Source organism: Strigops habroptila, chromosome 7 (genome assembly GCF_004027225.2).
Source record: "Strigops habroptila isolate Jane chromosome 7, bStrHab1.2.pri, whole genome shotgun sequence".
NCBI classification, from domain to species: Eukaryota; Metazoa; Chordata; class Aves; order Psittaciformes; family Psittacidae; genus Strigops; species Strigops habroptila.
In genome coordinates, this window is record NC_044283.2 from 51,600,142 (window position 1) to 51,620,491 (window position 20,350).

At 41.6% G+C, this 20,350-nt stretch overlaps 1 protein-coding gene across 1 annotated transcript in view; it reads left to right on the forward strand.

Moving 5' to 3' along the window:
• Positions 1–2,262: 2,262 nt before the first annotated feature.
• Positions 2,263–20,350, forward strand: part of MTTP (microsomal triglyceride transfer protein) — a 29,004-nt gene continuing 10,916 nt past the window's right edge. The window contains exons 1-11 of the mRNA XM_030492884.1: positions 2,263–2,414; positions 7,208–7,395; positions 7,963–8,106; positions 10,285–10,392; positions 11,150–11,266; positions 12,474–12,613; positions 13,463–13,613; positions 16,982–17,139; positions 18,045–18,213; positions 18,788–18,895; positions 19,906–20,118. Of these exons, the coding sequence (XP_030348744.1) occupies positions 2,354–2,414; positions 7,208–7,395; positions 7,963–8,106; positions 10,285–10,392; positions 11,150–11,266; positions 12,474–12,613; positions 13,463–13,613; positions 16,982–17,139; positions 18,045–18,213; positions 18,788–18,895; positions 19,906–20,118 (1,557 nt within the window). The 5' untranslated portion in view covers positions 2,263–2,353. The remainder of the gene's footprint in view (positions 2,415–7,207; positions 7,396–7,962; positions 8,107–10,284; positions 10,393–11,149; positions 11,267–12,473; positions 12,614–13,462; positions 13,614–16,981; positions 17,140–18,044; positions 18,214–18,787; positions 18,896–19,905; positions 20,119–20,350) is intronic.

The following is a 20,350-nucleotide window of genomic DNA, read 5'->3' on the forward strand; positions in this document are numbered from 1 at the left end:
ACTGGGGTACTTTGGTGCACATAGCTGAAAGTTTGCATTGAAAACAGATCTTCACAATGTTGCTTGTGAAGAGAAGACAAAAACATTTTGTTGATCTCAGAAGATGTGAGGAAATCTCCTTAGTTTTATTAGGTTGTATAAAGATATGAGCCTTATAGTTTGGACTCTGGAGAATGTGCAGCAACAGTAATACTTTGACCCCAGTATATATGCCAGCATGGCGTGAAGCATGCGTTAGGGGCTCACCCTGCAACCTCTGCGTGTAATGGACTTTGGTGGGCGCAAAACTTCTTTCATTGGTGTAATTTGACTTCAAGGAAGCCACTCATGATTTACTCTGGCCATAACTGAGGTGAGGCTCAGGCCTCCTGTTTGTAAGACATTTGAGGAATATACCTAGTATGCGTTACGGGTATGTATATACGTATATATATGTATATGCACATGGAAATGTATGTACACTATTTCTCTACATGGTGGTTACATCCTTAGTTCTGTAATTGGCACTACTATAATGGTGTCCAAAGTGAACGCTGATTTACCTGAGCAGGGGATCTGGCCTCTGATATTCTAGTGTCTAAGAGAGGCCCTTTTATTAATAACATTAGTGCAAGAAGAAATAAATTTCCTGTGTCCCAAGAGCAGAAGAAGAGGACAACCGCTTCTCTCCAGACCAACACCAACTCCTCCTTGTGAGTGAAGTGTGAATGTTGCATCTTCGAAGCAGGATCTGTACCTCCGGTCTCCCTCTAGCTGGAATTGGTTTTGCAAACAGCCTGGCATGCTTCTTGTTTACCAAATGCAGCAAAAGGATCAGCTGGAGTCCTCTGCCTCAGCGCCTTGAATTCAGGAGCATGTCACAGCCTATGCTGTGGAAGCAGGATAAATAACCACAAACTGGGGAGAAGCAATAGCAGTCCCAGGATTTCCTACTAATCTCCTTCCTCCCACGTGCATGCACACTCATACACAACATGCAAAGAGCTCCCGAGTGGACTTCCACAAGGTGTGGAGATGAGCGTGAGCAAGAAGCATTGGCATGGACCTGCTGTTTCCCACTGCTGGGCAATGACTGACATCCACAGTGCTCAGCTTTTTTTTTACCACAAGGCGACAAAGGAGGCATCTGTATCACTCAAGGTGAAGGCTGTTCTCACCTTACAATCCCTTACTAATACAGAGAAGCTGGTGGCAGAAATGGCATGTTAGGAGCAGCTAAATGCAGCCTGGGGCGGCACTGGTTCAGCCAGGGTGTTTGTAGCTCGCAGTCTTGTTAAAGCAACCTCCGGAAGCGGAGCACAGTAGTGGCTCACGGGTGTGCCTCCTCTACCAGCAGGACCAGATCCTTCCTCTTTGCGGAGCCAGGGAGGCTTCGTATGCTGGGAAGGGGTTACCCCCTTGCAGGATGTGACCCTCAGGGTGTGCCAAGGAACATAGGGGGGTGACCTACTGCCCCACTATCACCTGAGGGACAAGGAGGTCCTTTAGCGAGCCCTGTGGCCCTGAGGCTTAGTGTGACATGGCCTGGGATTTACTCTCAGAGGAAATAGGGAAGCACATAGGTTAGTCAGCTGGTGGCTTATCAGGGGAGGTGGTAAGTGTGAGAAAAGGGAAAAATAGAGGTGAATAGGAGGGCTTGGTTTGTTCTGCTCCCAGACCCAGGCAAGCAGGTACTCTTCACTGACCTGCGACAGAATGGCTGGTTTATCTCACCTTTTCAGTCTCTAACCTCTGCCACTGCAATGATGTAAGATGGAGGCTGGGGCTGCTGAAAAAAAGAGAATCTATTTGGTAGGATATAATATAGCAGGAACTGACGTACATCTTAGTCTCTGTAAAAAGTAGCATCACTTTTAGGGATAGCACCAATAAACCCCATGTACTTTTCCTTCCAGGAAGACCTTTAAAAATCATCTGCCTCTGGGGTTGCTCACAGAGTTGTATGATACAAAACAGCGGAGACAGTGGTGAGGATCTGGCCCCTGGCAGCAACAGACCTGGTAGCCCTTTTGTTCAGAGAGATGAGGAGTGACAGGATCTCCTGGTCCTGTCAGGACTGGAGGTGGGCTTTCCCACCCACAAATGTGGCTGTGTGGGCTCAGCATCCAAAAATGAGGCAATTGATAAAATGGGATAGAAACCACCAGTTACCTTAGTTCTTAATAATTAACTGAAGTCCTTTAATGAACTTAGTACCTGAGTGTGGAATTTGGAATCTGACCTTTACTACATCTAGATAAACAGTGTGGCCAGCCTGGCGTTTCTCTCGGCAAGCAGCCCTCCGCTCTCGGCAGCTCACTTCTTGGAGGCTCTCACACTTCATGCTGCAGTCAGGAGCTCAGGGGAGTCCAGCATGATTCTTCTTACCGTGCTATTCCTCTGCATCATTTCCACCTACTCAGCCTCTGTTAAAGGTAGGTCTGTACCGGGCTTGGTTCAGCTTTTGGCTCAGTGAAGGCATAACCAGTGTGTATATGCAGGTCGTCTTTGCCTGCATATCGTCTTTACTCATCCATCCTTGAGTAATACAAAACTCATTTAGTAATTACAAAGGTTTAGGTGCTTGTGGCATTCATGTCAGCAGAGGGGATGGAGGAGTCAGCGTTTTCAGGTGCACAGGGCCAGCAGTGTGCGCCAGGAGACTGGGGATCTTGACCTTGCTTAGTCAGGACATGCTGTGGGGGCACCAACTTGAAAGAGACTATTCACACACTCAAAAGTTAAACACACAGAAGGGCTTTGGTGGAGCAGAGCCAGGAAGTGGTCAGGGCTCTCCAGGTTTCAGCTTCTGGGCAGTTGACTCAGCTACCACTAAAGTCAGTAACAAGCATCCCATAAATTTCATAGGAAGCTTGCTCTGCAATAAGTCATGAAAACCTGGATGTCTGTACAAGCCCTGGGAGCAGGGCTTTACTCAGGTGTCCTGACAAAGGTCAAGGGTATGAAATCTGGAGACTGCCCACTTCAGCAGTGGCAGTGTATGAAGCAAGGAAATGTGTCTTTAGTAGCGGCCCTTCGTGTGCAACCTGACATTAAATTTAGAGGAGCAGAAACCTTAAGACATGAGCCAACACCTAATTTTTGGTTTAATGAGTATGTCTTCATCATGATGAGAAGCAGGGAGGGGGCATGCCATCCTAGGTTAAACTATTAAAAAGGCTGTAGAAGTGCTCTCATGGGTGTCTCCCGCTGCTCCCTGCAGGGCATCTGGGACACTGTATCAGTGTAAGCACACAGCAGCAACTTTCCTCCCTACCTCCATACCCCCTTATGATGGGAGTTATAAAGCAGAGAAGTTTGCAGGCAATTCCTCTACCCATGAGTGTAATGCCAAGTAATGATTATGGCTAGATACTGATGTCCCATATTTCTGGTATCTGCTTGTCCCAGCTTCTCCTTAATATCAATTAAGCAAAGCTTTTTCTTGATGTGAACTAATATTTCCTTGTCACTTCACATCGCCAGGGTAGCCAGCAAGGATTTTCTCATTAATTAGTCCTCCCTTCAGCTCTGCCAGGTCTTCTGTCACTCTTGTGCAGAGAGATTGAAAGCCAATTTACTGGCCCCAGGCCCTAGTGCCTCAGTGACAGAGCTGGGATCAGGATGAGTGTTTTACCTTTCTACCAGGCCATGCTGCCTTTTGGAAATATGGAAGGAATATTCTTTTCAAGTCAGCTAGATCAGCGCACATGAAGCTTTCTTACTGCAGTTCCACTTGAAGAAAAGTATTTTCAAAGAAGCGGATGGGGTTTGCTTTTAAAGTTATCCGGTATCAGAAACAGTGGCAAATATAATTTATGAAGGTAGAGCTAGCAAGTAGTTAGAAACACACATGCTGTGCATGCCATATGTATTAATAAAAGGCACAGGGCTTGACAGCTGTCTCTACTTATGCAGTGTAACCTTCTGTTTTATACAGTATCATGATTTAATTATAGACTTGGCATGTCACCCTTAATGACAGACACTTAACATTAGTAGTCAAACTATGTGTTATGCACTCCACCTTGAAAGCAGGCACTTCTGACCCCAAGAGAGCATGGCCGATTGCAGTCTTATGTCCATCTCTCCTTCCTTCTCAGTCAGTGGGACGTTTGCTATCAGCTGAAATGGCAATCGCTGTTACAGGCAGCATGGATTCCAGTGACAAAGGAAAGAGCTTCTAAAGGCAGAGGTTTTTTTAAGAAAAGTTTCTATCAAAGGTGTAGGAGTATAACTTTTTAAATAGTACAGGTGTTTTCTTCATGAAAGATGGTATGAAAATTTAGTTATGCTGTTTTGAATAGTGGTTCTGGGAAGTGGCACTGGGTCTCTGCCCCTCAGCCACCAATATCCCTCTTGCCTCTCAAACTGACCATGTTATCCAATTGTCTCTCTTGGCTTCCTCATTTGCACTCGAGTAAGTGCTAACTCCTTGGGACTGCCTTATCTCTGCTGCTTCTCTTATCATGATCCACCGCTGGCTCACCCTTTTCCATCAGTGACACCAGTCTTGCAACCAAAGGTGTCTTCTGTCCTGGCTCCTGCAGTGTTTTTCACAAATGAAATGGTGAAAGCATTCGGAACTTAATATTCTCCTAGCTCCCAGAAATACTTGGCAATTATTTCTCTCTTCCATGGCATTTGCAAGAAGCTGCTCTGTCATTTGCTCGTCTGTTTCCTCCAGGAGGGAGTGGCTCTTTTCTGTGTGGGGACAAGCAAATGCTAAAAGAGAGGAAAAGTGAAGGAACTCTTGAAAATGGAAAAGAAGATCTATGGGTTGAGGTGTGGGAAAAGGAAGAGGATGGGTGAAAGGTGCTTTTAACTGAAAAGAGAGAGGAAGCAAAACCACAAACATCCACCTTAACTACCAAGACACATGTCTCTCAGCACCCAGATCATTTTTCTTGGACATGCTTTCCGCCCACCTCTTGTCTTTAGATGGGACTGTGTCACCCTCTGTGTTTAGAAAGCACCTAGAGGGTGGCATTCATAAAACCTCAGCTGATCCTAGATCATTAGTACTGCCATTTCTGCTGCAAATGAAGGACATTTTGAACCAGGAGGCAACCAGCTCCAAGGTACAGTAAGGAATCAGGGGTGTCCCTGAAAGGCGCAGCCACCTCTGGGCAAGCACTGAGCACCCTCTGCTCTCAAGGGTTATGTAGCTTCAAAACTGATAGGAGTGAGGAGAATTGGGGAATGGGTTAGGAAATTCACAGTAAACTGAAGGAAGGGTTTTACACCTCTTGATCACTTTGCTTTTAAGCAGGCACAGGAAACATGCAGAACCAGAAGAGCCCTGTCATGGCAATGTTAATGCTTCAGCCTCCTTGCAAAAAAAAAATCAATAGTTACAGCTTTGAGCTGTACCTCATGCAAACAGCCTGCCCTCCCTGGGATTACCAAACTTGCTGTGCCACATCTCCAGCAGGCGTAAAGCATAAGTCAGTTTAGTTTGGTGTAGCTTTGCCAATTTACGCAACTTACAGACCAAACACGGTGGGGTGACCGTTTTCCTCAGGGAAAGGTTCTTTAAAGCTGACCTTAATCTGCTGCTATGACATCTGAGTGAACAGGGGAAGGAAGCAAGCAAAATCTTAAGAAAGGGGGTTTTGGACCCTTGAAGGACTGCAGAATATATGCATCCAGCCATGATGGAACTGTACTGTGCACTATACCTACCTAATTGGGATTTAAAATCTGAGAGTGAGATAAGGCTTTGATTTTCCTTTTTACCAATACAGTGATTTGTAATTCATTTAGCAGAGTCAAATAAAACACAGAGGGACATGGCATAAATCAAGATAGCCTGTTGATTCTCTGCAAGGGACTTTGAACACACTGATTACATTACAGCATGCTTAAGAATTTGTCTTGAAATGTTTTGTTAGATTTTATTTTTTCCCTGCACTTGTCATAAGACTGAGATGCATCTCCCTGAGGACAGCACTTTGCTTTTCTTAGATTAAATCTGTTGTCATTTGTGCTCTGTACCTTTTGAACTCCATGAAGAAATTCCCAATGGATTCAGTGGTTTGGCATTCGGGTCTGAGAGGCTAGTGCTGTGCTGCTTACAGATAGCACCTAAGGTCGCTGTATGTGTATTTGCTTTGGGGACATAAGAGCACTTTGTGTACAGCCAGCCTCTCCTCCCTTCCCTTCCCTCTACTGACTTCACCAGTTTCTCACGTCTGGAAGAGACCTTTGTAGCCATCCACACCAGCGGAGGGAAGCCCTCAAAAGCAGGGAAAAGGGATGCTATGTATACCCTTCACAAGAAAATACTTGAAGGGTATTCAAGAAGAAATAGATTTTCCTTAGACACAGATTTTAGGGGCATGGTCTTAATTCCTGTGCCTGAGGCTGGGAAGAGAGTTGTGACACTGGTGCCACACGTTCCCCGTGTGGCTGTGCATGAGGCAAAAGAAAGAGGAGATAGGAAATAGTGTGGTCGTAAACAGTTTTATAAAGGAAAAATATAAGTCCTTTGTATACTACAGATTTCATTTATAGTAATAAGAGTGCAACTGAATCCCTAGGGAACAGTCTGTCTGAGTTGTTGTTAATGCAGATGGAAATGGCACCATAAATTGTGTATGCAAATTGCATTTATGCTAGAATTTGGCTTTTATATCCCTTAAAATACATCAGTTAACAGCAGAGGCACAGCTAAGTGGGCAATTATTTAGTTTAATGAACAAAGGCTTAATTACTTAATCTAAAAATATTTTCCCAATGTCTTCAGTACATTCATGTCACCCCCAAGTAAGGCTCAATGGAAAGATTCCCAATAAATGCGTAACAGATGCAGAGAGCAATTTCTGTTGGCTCCAACAGATTACATTAGTGCATTTCAAATTGCTAAGCACACGAATTGCATGATTAGTTACAGTATTTGGAGTTGCAAATAATTTTGGATCAATTTCTAACTGACCCTAACATATCCAAGGTAAAGAATTTTACTTTTATTTATTTAAGTGTAGAGAGAGAACAAAGGATTTTCTGGACATTTTTATCTTAAATATGTGGGATTAGTGTCAATGTAATCACGAAACCCCCCAGCTGCTCCAGTGGGACAAGCCTTTGTAGTTACAGGTAGCAAGTTCCCATAAATTTTTTGTTGGCAACTAATTTTTTCATTTTTCTAAAGCTGTTTCTTAGAAAAAATAACAGATTATGTGAGTCAGTCAATTCTCAAACACTGTTTGTTTTTGCTTCCAAACAGGGCACACTACTGGACCAAGCTTAAATAATGACCAACTATATAAATTTGCTTACTCGACTGAAGTATATGTTGATCGGGTGAAAGCACCACTGCAGAAGAGTGCAGGATACCGGCTTTCTTCTGGTGTGGATGTCAATCTCTTATGGAGAAATCCTGAGAATGATGATGACCAGTTGGTCAAAGTTACGGTAATGAATGCCATCGGACAACTTAAAACATGCCCATTTATCTAACTGCAAATGTAATCTTGAAGAACTCGTTTTCAGAAGATGAGCTAAACATTTTACTCTTCTCTAGTCTCATTAATTACGACCAGTTTCTTTGATAAGCTGCTTCCTATAGAGTAAGACTCACAAGAGTATATCTAACATCATAAGCCAGAACTTCAGAATATCTCCTGTATTTTGAAGTAGCTTCATACAGCCTCTACAGCTTCAAACAACTGGTGTGCAAGCGCCTACTGAGGGACAATAGGTTCTCTGAAGTCCTCAGTTCTAGCTGAAAATCATGACATTTGCTAAATACAAACTGAGTTTGGTACTTAGCTTTATGGTGAATTTTTCTGCCATTTATCTCCCCAGTGGTGAGTGCTGGTTTCTTTTGAAAACATAGACACCGTAATCATGGAAGATTAATGATCAGAACCAAAAATGAAAAATAAAACAGATCTATTAGGTGATTTAGTTTATCCAGCCTACCCCAGCCCAGTGCTAGGCTGCTCTCTACACAAATTTTCTCTGCTTTTACTTTGCTAGATAAGAGATGTTCAAGTTGAAAATGTGAATGAACGTCCAGCTGCTAAAAACATCTTCGAAGGAAAAAACACGGAGAAGATCATTGGGAAAGAATATCTGCAAGCTTTACAGAGGCCTATAGTTCTTGAGCTAGCCCGTGGAAAAGTAAGACCCTGTCTTCTAAAATTCAATCCCTAAGGAAATCTGAGACAAATCTTTTCTTACAGGCTTGGAGAATTCACCAATTCACTATCCTTTCAGTGTTCTTAATATGCCATAGTGTCTTATCGTTCTATGTAGAATCATAGAATGTTTTGGGTTGGAAGGGACCTTAATGATCATCTAGTTCCAACCTGCCACGGGCAGGGACACCTCCAACTAGACCAGGTTGCTCAAAGCCCTGTCCAGCTTGACCTTGAACACTTGCAAGGATGGGGCATTCACAAACTTCTCTGGGTAACCTGTGCCAGTGCCTCACCACCCTCACAGCAAACGAAATACAATAGTTTAGAATAGACTGTAATTTACCTGTACAAGGAGCCCTTCCAGCCCAAGCCTCTTGTGTGTTGAGAACACTGTACAGTGTGGAAGTAAACAGCAGATTGGCCACAAATATGTGGTCACACACGTAGATATATGCACAGTTGCTATGTAAGATTTGTGCTGTTGACTTCAGTGAGGTCAGGATTTTATCCAAGGTGTGAAAGCAGAAAAGGAGATACAGTTTGTGATGAGGGAGGTTACGCTGAGTCTGTGGGGAACAGTGTTAATCACTTTAAACCCTTATCAAATATTTTAGCATGATAGCTTTTCCCACCTCTCTGGCTTGATTATTTACTTCAGTGTCACCTGTAGTTTCAACAGTCCTGAGTTGAGCTTGGTGATAGAAGAGTGATGGCCTTTCATGTTATTCCTCTACTGGGAAACTGTCTTCAAAATTCAGAAGAGAAGGGACAGTGAGCAGTGGTGTCTCTGTGTGTGCCTGGGTTTTGTAGCCTGCCCTGAGAAAGCACCAAAGCACTGTCCCACTGCTGGACCTCCCATGTTCAGTTGCAACTCACAGAGTCACAGTTTCACTCAGAAGTAAATCCATCTCCCCCTCTTTTTCCCTGTGGAGCTGCTGACTTGTCCCCTCGCGCTTAGCCTACTGCTCTGGCCATGGCTGCTGCGGCTGCTCCTGCCTCCTCTCCATGCTCTTTCACCCTCTCATTCCTTGTTGCATTGGGCCAACAGCCCCACATTCCCCCCTGCAGCCCAAGCAATTCTCGGCAGGTGGGACGTGGGTAGAGGAGCAGTGAGAAAAGGAGGAAGGTTGAAGGTCACACTCCCTCTTTTATTCTGCAGAGCAGAGTGAGAGCTGTGACATCCTATCCCACAGGGTCTTTACCTCCTGCTGTAAATAGGCACTGAGCACATACTCTGGCCGCCAGCTCAGCCTACTGAATTGCAGCTGCTATCAGGCCTGCTCAGTAACTTTCAGACTCAACCTTGTCATCAGTTTTACACAACATAAAAAGAAACAGGACAGCACTGGCTCCCAACTGTACTCATCCCTAAATGAGAACAGAGGTATTAGAACACCACAGTCAAAATACATCTGCTCCTAATACACTAAGCAGTTCACACACTAAGATTGAGATGCAATATTAAAAACTTGGGCTTTTTCTCTGGTAACAGGATTTGTACACTCCTTTTATGATTTCTCTGTGGTATGATACTTTCATCCCTGGCACAGTGATTTCACTTTCCAGGATTGCCCCAAGATAACACGCTGATTGTACTTACAGTTCTTGAAAAAAAAAGAGCACTTTTAAAGCACCTTGAATGCAAAGTGGAAGTGCAAAGTCTTCTTACCAGAGGAGAGGCTCAAGCACAACAGGTGACCCATGGAAGTGCAAAGGTTGTGATGTGTTTGACACGTCATTTAAGTCATTCTAACTGCAATTTACTTATGATTCATTCTGGATTTTTGTAATCTGTGACTAAAGTGCAACAGATATTATGCTCCTGTGAGGAGGGATTATTTGAGAAGTATGCAGAAAAATGAGTCACTTGTGCAACTATGTGAAGTTTCCCATTTCCCTTCTTAATTCTCTCTAATTAGCAGGAGGAAAGATGCTCACTGTACTGAAACTGTACTTAGGTACAGCTGAAGCCCCAAATATGTTTATACTGTTATTGGCAGGTCCTGTAACCCCTGGAGTTTGTTTAAATAAGCACAACAGGTCCAAATTCATCTTCCCAATCAGGAAAAAAAGTAAAGGGAGTTTTTCTAGAGAGGATCCTCACTATTACTTTCTCATTTAACCAAATTTGTAATATACTTGGGTTTTATTCCTACAGGTCAAAAACTTCTACTCGTATGAAAATGAACCTGCTTTTACTCAAAATATTAAGAGAGGTCTGGCAAGCCTTTTCCAGCTACAGCTCCACTCTGGTGCTGCCCATGAGGTATGGTGCTAAATCTGGCAAGATAATCGTCATTGGAGAAACAGGCAGGGCCCAATCTGCTCTGAAAGACAGACCTGTGGTTCCCACCAACTTCAGAAGGAATGCACTGTGACAGATGTCAGCCCCTTGATTGCATTTGAGGTTGGGGACATAAAGACAGTCTTCTGAATATTTGGTGACACAAGTCAAGTTGCTGCAATTAACATAAAGAATTGGTGAAAATCCATTTGATTTTAAATTCTTTAATCGATTTAGCAGAATTTGGTAATAAACCAACTTAAACCAGGTCACTATAAAAAAAGTTATCCTGATGTTTAAAGTCAGTTGATTTCCTAAGCTTAGTTCAGTGGATTAGGCCATTTTAAATCAGAGTATCCAGACAAAGTTAACAATGGTTTAGCCACATCCGTTTAACCTGCCTTACACTGTTAAGTTTCTACATCTGTCCAGATGAGCAAAGCTGGAATTTAACCCAAAATCATGAATATAGTGCCAGCTGCCAGATGTTTCCTAAATTCTTAGTTTAAGCAGACATTGTTGCTTTCCTTCATAGCCATCTAACGAAAAGTACCCTGCCTATCCAAAGCAGGTAGTTAGAAACACTGATACCTTCAAAACTGATAAATAAACTCAAACAGTGCAGCATCTCTGGTACAGGATTCCAACAGTGAAGAAAATGGTTCATCTTTAGAAGGTGCTCTGGGGTCCAAAAGGTAAATTCAAGAAATTGTTGTAATCTGACTCTTTTTTTTCCAAGGTGGACATATCTGGGAAGTGCAACACTACTTACCATGCGCGGCAAGATCAAGTGACTAAAATAAAAGACCTGGGCTCCTGTGAAATAGAAAAACAAGGATTTACCAGCCACAACAGGGTATGATTTCTTTAACAAAATAAAATCTCTTCTGCCTATTTAAAATGTATTTTAGTAGCTATTGCCCATTTTCTCAAAAGTTCTTTCTTGCATTACAGAAAGCAAATTCTACATGTACATTTTGTAGTATTACTAGTACAAATTTCATAGGTAGTACTCATGGGGAGAACAGGGAATGGATTCTCCTCTTGTGTAAAACACCTTGGCTCAGCTGACATTAAGTATAGCACACAAATTCACATCATTTTTTTGATCTATAACATATTTTAGTTTCTATGCAGATTTATGGTACTTTTGTCCTGACTGTACTCAAGTTTTAATTGATATGAGGCTTCTTTTTTCCTTGGGGGAAAACACTAGGTACAGTCACAGTCATAGTGAAAAGAGTAACCTTTTTCCCAGCTGCTAAGTCACAGTATTTAGTCTACACAATAAATGCCAGGCAAGATGCTGACTGCTGAATGAAGCCCACTCAGGCTTGTCTGGAAGGTCAAAGGTTTTCCTAATGCCCAGGTGTAATGTAGGAGATGTGACATAGAGGTAACTGAAGGCCTACTATGGCCTTCATGGTCCTCCGCTACTAGTAAATGCCTTTCTAAGCAGTTACTACTGAGTGCCAGCTGGGCACGTGCTGAAGGCACTGAGATTCTCTGCATCAGAAAATGACCCTTCTCAGCTCAGAGAAGTACAAAGGTAGCATGTGCTCTATTAATAAACTGCCTTAACACTATGACTGAATTCCTGATTTTCACACTTGCCACAAAGACTTCACCTTGTTTACAAACAAATCAAGCAAGGTGGCTGGCTTTGATTCCTGGGTGTAAACATGACAATCTTATTTACAAGACATTTCCCTGGAAAAGCTTTTTATCTTATTTAAGGTGTACTTTTAACTAAATGTAATACTCTGCATATTCTTAGTTGCAGCCTGCTCCATAACTTCCTCCCCTCCTCCCTTTTTTCCCCCCCCTAGCATATATTGCATTTGAAATACATCGTGCAGAAGTGAGTGTCTTCTTATTATAGAAGGAATTCTTGAGAACCTGGTTTATAGGCTTAGTTTGAGATATTGTCAACCCACATGCACCTTCATTGTTTGGCTCTATTGAATTTCAAGTTTTGCCCTGATTTGGAACTGTGAGCTGTTTTCCTATTCTGTTGTTTACTGATCTGCCCTTTTCCTGGTTTATGTTTTCATTATTTTCAGATCTTAGATGTCAATACAAAAGCCACATCTGCCACAATTTATGTGCTGGAAGACAGTTTCTTTAAATCCATTAAAGCAGAAGAAAATTATGCTTTGGTTCTGAATTCTCGACGTAAAACAGGTGCCAAAATAGTGTCAAAGTAAGTTGGGCAATTTGACTGTCACTGATAGCAGCAGGGTGTCGTGGTTCTAGTCAGGTTATATATGCAGGTCTGATAGCATGAAGATCTAAAACTATAAACTCTCTAGGTAAAGATTTAGGTCTCTTTTGTATCCATATGGTACCAGCTTCAACTTTGATTAAGGGCTATACCATATTGCAAATAAGAAATAATGGCATTCATAAGAAATTCAATGAAAACAGATGGAATTGGCCAAAACATTTTAGGCAAGACATTACTTCTGCATGTGTTTGTTTCTATGCCCTCTCATTTCTTAAGAAATACTTCCAATGGATCTCTATTTCTAGTATGTGAAAGTTCAGAAGTATAGAAAACAAAATCTGCTGCATAAAAAGGAAACAACAGTGAAACCTAGATCTGTGTTAGGCTCCGCACTCCAACACACTGAAAGTTTCAAGGTAGTCACGCAAGATAAATGATTTAGGCATCTTCTTAGTATTATGATATTAAAAAAATGTATATTCACACACTCACTTTCCAGATCTTCTTGTGAACAAATACATGAAATATTTCAGAATGTATATGGCTGTTTACCAGGTGCTATAAATCCATACTTATAAAGTCTGTTATTTAGGTATTTTATGCCACATATCTCTAGCAGTAATCCTGCTGGTGCCAGATACTTCTGCTACCTTAAAAAAACCATAGACTTGCCATGTTCTAACCATTTTAAGATAAAACTTCAGTTAAGTCTGTGTTGTATATTTTTGGTCTGTGGAGGGGCTTTTTGTTTCTTCTTGCCATGATTTCTGCATTTCTGCTCTAATGGTTGAGCTCTAATGGTGTCTTCCCTGTATGGATACATAGGCAGAGACTGGAACTGAAGTCAGTAGAAGCTGGGCCTGGACTGATTGCTGGGAAGCAAGTGGCGGGTGTTATCAAGACCTTGGACTCCAGTTACGTTGCTATGTCACTGGTAGCAGAGCCAGTCAAATCCGAATGCAGAAAGTGTCCTTCAGTAAGTAAACACAAGCTTGTTGGACGTCAAGTTGGTTGGCTGAGCAGGACAAGTGTGAAAGAAGTTTCTGTCCAAACAGCCCGCTAGCAGAGGTCTAACATAGTAATATAAAATACACCCCGGAGTGGGAAGCACAGCAGTGATGCAATAGTGCTCCACCACACAAGGGTGTTTTAAGATCTACCTCTAAAAGTACCAACCTTTTTGCTTTCTTTCAAAGATTAAGTGCAGTATTTCTCAAGACCACTAGAAAATACAACACCCCTTTGGTTTACCTCATCTTTGCCGACTTTGAGTTAGCAGGAGCTACTTTCCTCTGGGTAATGTAGTGGGAAATTACTGAAGGTAGTTAGCCATTCCTTAGGCAGGCTAATTATTTGTTAGTAATATATCTAGCCTCTTCTTACTGCCTGACCCTGAAGGAAGTCTTTTATTTAAAAGACTTTATAGGTATTTTATAAATATAAAATAGGGCTTTAGTGTTCTTGGCAAGTCCAACACTGTTCTCATTTTTCCCTTGATAAAAAAACCAAACAAACAACAACCTGGGTTTTTTTTTTTTTTTTTTTTTTTATATTTAAGACATCTAAAGACTACTAAGAGCCTGGTAGTGTAAATGCATCATCTTTTGTTTTAATGATGCTATTCATCATAAACTAATATAAATTGCTACAGTGATTGTTAGCAAACAGTTTTAATGATATTGTGGAATGAATTTAGCAGTGAATGGGAACAATAATTTAAAGATTATTATTCTCTATCAGTTTTTGATAAGCAAGATAGGGCTTCTATTCAGCACACGTAATTTTAATCCTCTGGAGATACTCCTTATGAGCACAAATAGCTTACCGTATTGGAACTTGTGCTAGTTCTTTGGAAGTAGCATTGCACCCTAATTATTTATGTTGTCTAATGCTTGCTGAGCTGCAGAGAAGATAAAAAACATGTGTTGGGGGAAATGAAATAGAAATTATGCTGCATGCATGCTGAAACAGTTCTGAGCAGGGAATATCAAGGGATCTTAAAAAGAGCAGGGACAGGTGCTTTTTCCCTGACTCTGCCCATCGGGGTTTGTGCTGACCAATTTGTCACTTGGAACCGAGTTTGTCATAATAGTTATAGAGATAATTTCCAGACCAAGATAACAAACATAGGGTATAATTCCAGAGCACTGCCTGGGGACTGAGCTATACCATTATAAACCTAATGGCACGATGAGAATGAAGTCCTGCTTTCTCACTGTATTTTACAGTAGCTGCTATGAAAAGATGGGGTCTATAAACAGAACACTGTATCCAAAGCAGCAACATAACATTTGGTACTTATATATCATAGTATACATTAGTGCCATGCTGACATGGTATGCTCAAGAGTTTTATGTTTTCAAAACCCTTTTAAAATCATAACAGGTCTTATCTCTATCTTCATAAATTTGGTAAAATAACCATTACTGTTCCCACTTCACGGACGCAGCATTACCTTCTGTGAGGTTATGGCCAACATTTACATTTAAATTTAGGCCTAGATTTCTGTGTTTAGACATCACAAAGCATGTTCTTTTCAGAAGAACTCATAGTTCTTACATTTTTTTATGCTCCTGGTTCCTACAGGAACACATGCTTGCCCCTTCTGAAAATAAGGTGGGTTTGTTCTGACTTGTACAGCCAACCTTTGTAGGTTGGTAAAGCAGCTGTCCAGTACTGACATTCAAAACCAACTCCTGCTCAGTTTAGGACCTCTTGGTTTGGCTTGAATTTTCCTAGAGTGTCCACAAGACCTCTGGTCTGTTCTCTCTGTCAGAGACAGAGATTTGTGTCCAAGCTCTGCTGAGTTCCCATGTGGAAGTGAATACATCTGTCCCTGAATCCTTGGGGTATTCAATCCACACTGCCTGACATTCACATCAGCAGAATGAGGCCCCTTGCAAAAGTCAGTTGTGAATGCTGGTTTTTAAACATGGTCACTACAGGAGATGGCTGCTGCTCCTTGTGGCAGTTGAATGGCTAGAGCACCCCTCCCAAAGAGGAAGACTTGACCTTCACTCTCTTTTGCTTGAGACGGCTTCACCTCACATCTCCCACCTTGGTGTCTCTACGGTATGGGCTAGGCTGACTAAGAGCAGCCTGCACAGCTGGGGTCTGCACAGGAGGAAATCAGGATCAATGAGGTTACAGATTTTTTGCTGGGCTATGGTGCAACTTCAACAGGGGGAATAGAAAATGCCCCCTCCTACGTTTATCCAATTTCAGCTTATAATAGCCACACTGACCTTGGTGCTAAGCACTAATCACCAGTTGAGGTTAACAGATCCATCTGTGCCTCAGAACATGAGCTCCTCCCAGCTGGTCATTAATCCTCAGGAAATATCCTATGTCTCAATCATTGTTGCTTAATTATTATTTGTTACAATTGATGGAAGTTGCACTCTGTACTGCTGAATGATACTTCTATTTGCGGGCAGGTTCAAGTGTTATTGCCTAATACAAAACCCTTGAAGAAAGGAAGTATTTTAGTAAAGGTCAAATGGGTGTTAGTGATATTTCCCACTTGGGAAAACTGCAGTAAAAACTGCTGCAAAGAACAGCTGAGTTTTCACCAAGAAATGTTCTTGATAATTTGAGATAACAGAGGCAAAGGCAAGTGAGAGAGGAAAGGTCAAAATACCTGCACTGGTTTCTTATGGGAGTGTATCTGGAAGGGCAGATACAGGTGCTTTGGTAGCATGTTGGCTCATTCAGGTCAAAAATATGATGCATGGAATAAATATAGCAACAACATATGAAGAGGCCAAGACCTGTTCTAATACCATCTTATGTATCATTTTGTATAATAACCACAAATCTCTCCCCGTCTTATGCAGGTTTATGAATAAAAAATGGGAATTACTTATGGGACATTTACTCCTGTTCCACAGTAACCACTTAAAAAATTACCATCTTCTAAGAAAATATGATTACTTTGTGAATTGGGGATTGTGCATCTCCCAATTTAAAAAACATTACATAGGAGAAAATGGGAATGGAAATTCTATATTCACCAGAAAACAAAGTAAAGTTTCAAGAGAGGAGAATTCACCTTATTGCAGTTGCAGTATAAATAATCAGGTTTTGTTCCAAAATTGGTTGCATTTAAGGCAATGTACATTATCAGGAAAATACTAAAGAGTTGGAAGAGTGAAAGCTATAGAAGGTTTCAAAAATATTTGTGCTGAGATATCATAAATTAAATAATAGCTAAAGAATGAGCAATCTATTGGATTTCAGCTAATTTGAGCAATAGCTGGCCCACATATCTGCATTTAGTAAGTCTGATTTTGAGCAGTGAAACCACGATCTAAGAAACTTGACATAATGTGAATTATTTTGCAGCTTTCTGAACAGTGGAAGAGCATCAGAGAACAAATGTATCCTGAAAAACTCTCCAAAGCTGAAGCAGCAAAAAGCTTTTTGTCCTTCATTCAGAACATCAGAAAAGCTACGAAAGAGGAGATACTGCAGGTTATTAGAAGTGAAAAGAAAGAACTTCTGTAAGTCATTATGAACAAGCTTTCAAAATGTTTAAGTTACTTAAAACTGCAGAAGGACAAATTGCATGCAAAGAGATTCAGTTCTACTGGTGATGTCCTAGCAAGGCAAAACCAGTATTCAGTATTGTCTACGGGAACAGGATTTTTTCTTAAGCTGTGCTTGTTCTTGTAATATAATATGAACAATGTGCTGCAAATATCTACAGATACAATATTTGTATATGTAGATTGTATCTGTAGCAGATGGCAAAAATGCTTTGTAGCTTACCCAAAAGTTCTCATCCTGACTGCTTGACTGAAACACTCTATAACTTGTTCTTGACTTGCCCATTTGTGTCCTTCGAATGGAAATACAGCCAACCAGTTCATGCCTGGATACTGTCCTAATATTTGAGTTTGGGTGTGAACAGCATGCACACTTAGTCTTGGGGGCTGGAAAACATTTCTGAGTATCCAACCATACAGTCAGTATCTTTCAAACAAATTACAGCAGTTGTTAATAACAGAGATAAACCTGAGAGTAACTCAGATACTGTAGAAGCCTGTCCTCTAGTTGTCACTGTGTATGTAGAAATACAACACTTTTTTCCATTTGCAACCTTGTCCTGTAAACTTTAAGACTCTCTGGATAGTTCTGGGGTTTTTAATACTTTCTTTGTCCCATTTTTGCATACATTCAAATATTATTATCCATGGATATGAATAATTTCTGGAGTACATCTACCATTTAGAGGAGGAAGAATTCAGGGACACAGTTTTTTTCCAACAAGAGTAAAAAATCCCGTCTCTTACCTGCACTAAAGAGATCTTTCAGCCCATTAGCTTCTTTCTTTCTATATGCAGCAAAGTCTTTGCAGTATTCTCTAGCTCTTTACAATGATATCTTCATTTCCACTTCTTTGTAGCCCGCAGGTAGTGGATGCCGTAACGTCTGCTCAGACCCCGGAATCGCTGGAGGCCATACTGGAGTTTCTTGACTTTAAGGATGAAAGCACTTCTCTCCTGCAGGAGCGATTCCTGTATGCGTGTGGATTTGCTTCTCACCCCAGTGAAACGCTCCTGAAATCTTTAACTGTAAGTCAAAGGATAAAACAAATACAATGCAGTTAATACTCTTGAGCCTTATCCCTGTCGAAGGGGATGGGAAGAAGAAATGACTGTTCCTGTTTCCAGTTTTCCTTTCCTTATGCCTTTCAGAGTTACCTTTAAGTGTGCCAGTAGCATACAGCCTGGAAACAACAAAAATTCATAGGTCCAGACTGAAAGTCTATTTACTCTGTAAAATGTTATCAATATCTACTGCTTGGAAAACAAACATGATTCTGGCTGTTAGCACAACTATTTGAGGATTGTTTGATTGTTGCCTTATCAAAGTTCTGTAACCATTTAATACTCTTTATTTCTTTTTTTAAACATAGCTTCAAAATGAATGTACTATTTGGGACACTGCATGTCGAAGAAGAAGAATGGCAGTTATTATATGTAATGATAGAGCACTGCTCTGCTTAGCCTGAGCCCAGGCTCTTGCAGTCATCACTGCCTTTGCAGTGCACTGGTGTTTGCAGGAAAGGAGGGAGGGTATTCAGCCCACTACAGACTGTGATTCATCATATTCAGAGAGACTAACAGCACTGCTTTTGCATAACAGGCTAAGTTCAAGGAGGATATCGCAAATGAAGAAATCAGAGAAACTCTTGTCACTGTCATGGGAGCGCTCATCAGAAAGCTGTGTGACAGAGAAGGCTGCAAGCTGCCAGTGAGTATCTGCTCGTCACAGCTGGCCAAATTCTGGTCTGCAGTGCATGTGAATGATCCTTGCTGATGTTACCGAGATAGCATGAGAGACACAGGAAGCATATTCCCCCTGTTCATATTCCCCCTATTTTAAAATAAGCCCATAAAATCCTATGTTTGGCAGAGAGAGGGTTTGGGGTTTGTTTCTTTGTTTGGGGGTTTGTTTTGGGTTTGGGGATTTTTTTATAATGACACTGATTTTGTCAGCTTTAGGCTTTAATCTGGTGTCTACCCATTTCTCCCAGTTTGCCCTTGTTTGACAGAACTTTTTCTCACTGCCTAGCCTGTCAGCGGGAGCAGTACTTTTGCTTCCTTGTCCAAAATCTTTGCATGTCCTCAGAGAAACACTGGCAAACTCAGGACCTCTTTAATATTTTCAATCGCCTAGGTTATTTCAGCTCTGGGAAGAAAAATCATTGGTTCAAATACTCAACTCTACCCCAAATACGCATCGAACAGCAGAGGAGGAAGGCTATAATCTTGACCATGGACTGAGTAGATGCTGGTGATCAGACAGGGCACTGCTGCCTGTGCTGTTTGGGATTGCAGCACACCACTGGAAAGGCACAGAGCATCCAAACAGCTCTTAGGAGTCCCTTTTTCCTTCCCCTGTTCTTACGCCAAGTATTTCCTGCCAAGTGTTCTTATGACATTATGTTATGAAGTACTAATGAACACTTCTGTTGCCTTTTTCTGGGGGGACATGTTGACCCCACAAGTAAGACCTGAATCAAGGGAGGAGCAGCTAGCAAATGGTAAACCTATAGACCAGGTGTCACTGTTGCCGTAGCCCCTTTTTTTATGCTGAAGGAAGCCATCCACATACAGTTTGCAAATGACACTTTTGCTAACTCTGTGCAGTGGTGCTTTGAACCTAAAACATACGAGAACCCAGCCCTGCTCCTCCTACTTCTGCAAGGGAAAAAGGAAGGTTTGTTATCACCATTTAAACATGCTGTTGGCTTTCTTTAGGCTGTTGCAGAGGCCAAAAGGCTGATTCTCAATAGACTGGAGAAGGCTAAGAAAGATGACAATGTGAGGATGTACCTGCTGGCACTGAAGAATGCACTCCTTCCCGAAGCAATTCCACTGCTTCTGAAGTATGCCGAGTCAGAAGAAGGGCCCATCAGCAATCTTGCTGTCACTGCCTTGCAGAGATATGATCCTTCTTTTCTCACCAAAGAGGTAAGAAAATATACTGCCCAAGAAAAGAAGTGCAAGAGACTGGATTAAACATAAAGTATAAATTATCAGAGTTCATTTGTCAGCCCCACTCTTTTTAAAGATGCCCCACGTTTTACTTTTATCCCCAGGAAATTATTACTTAGTTTGCCTCTAGTTCCAGCCAGAAAACTCTAATACATTCCTGGTTGCCAAATCCCAGCTCCCAGTCTGCCAGTGCTATTCAGCCTTTGGT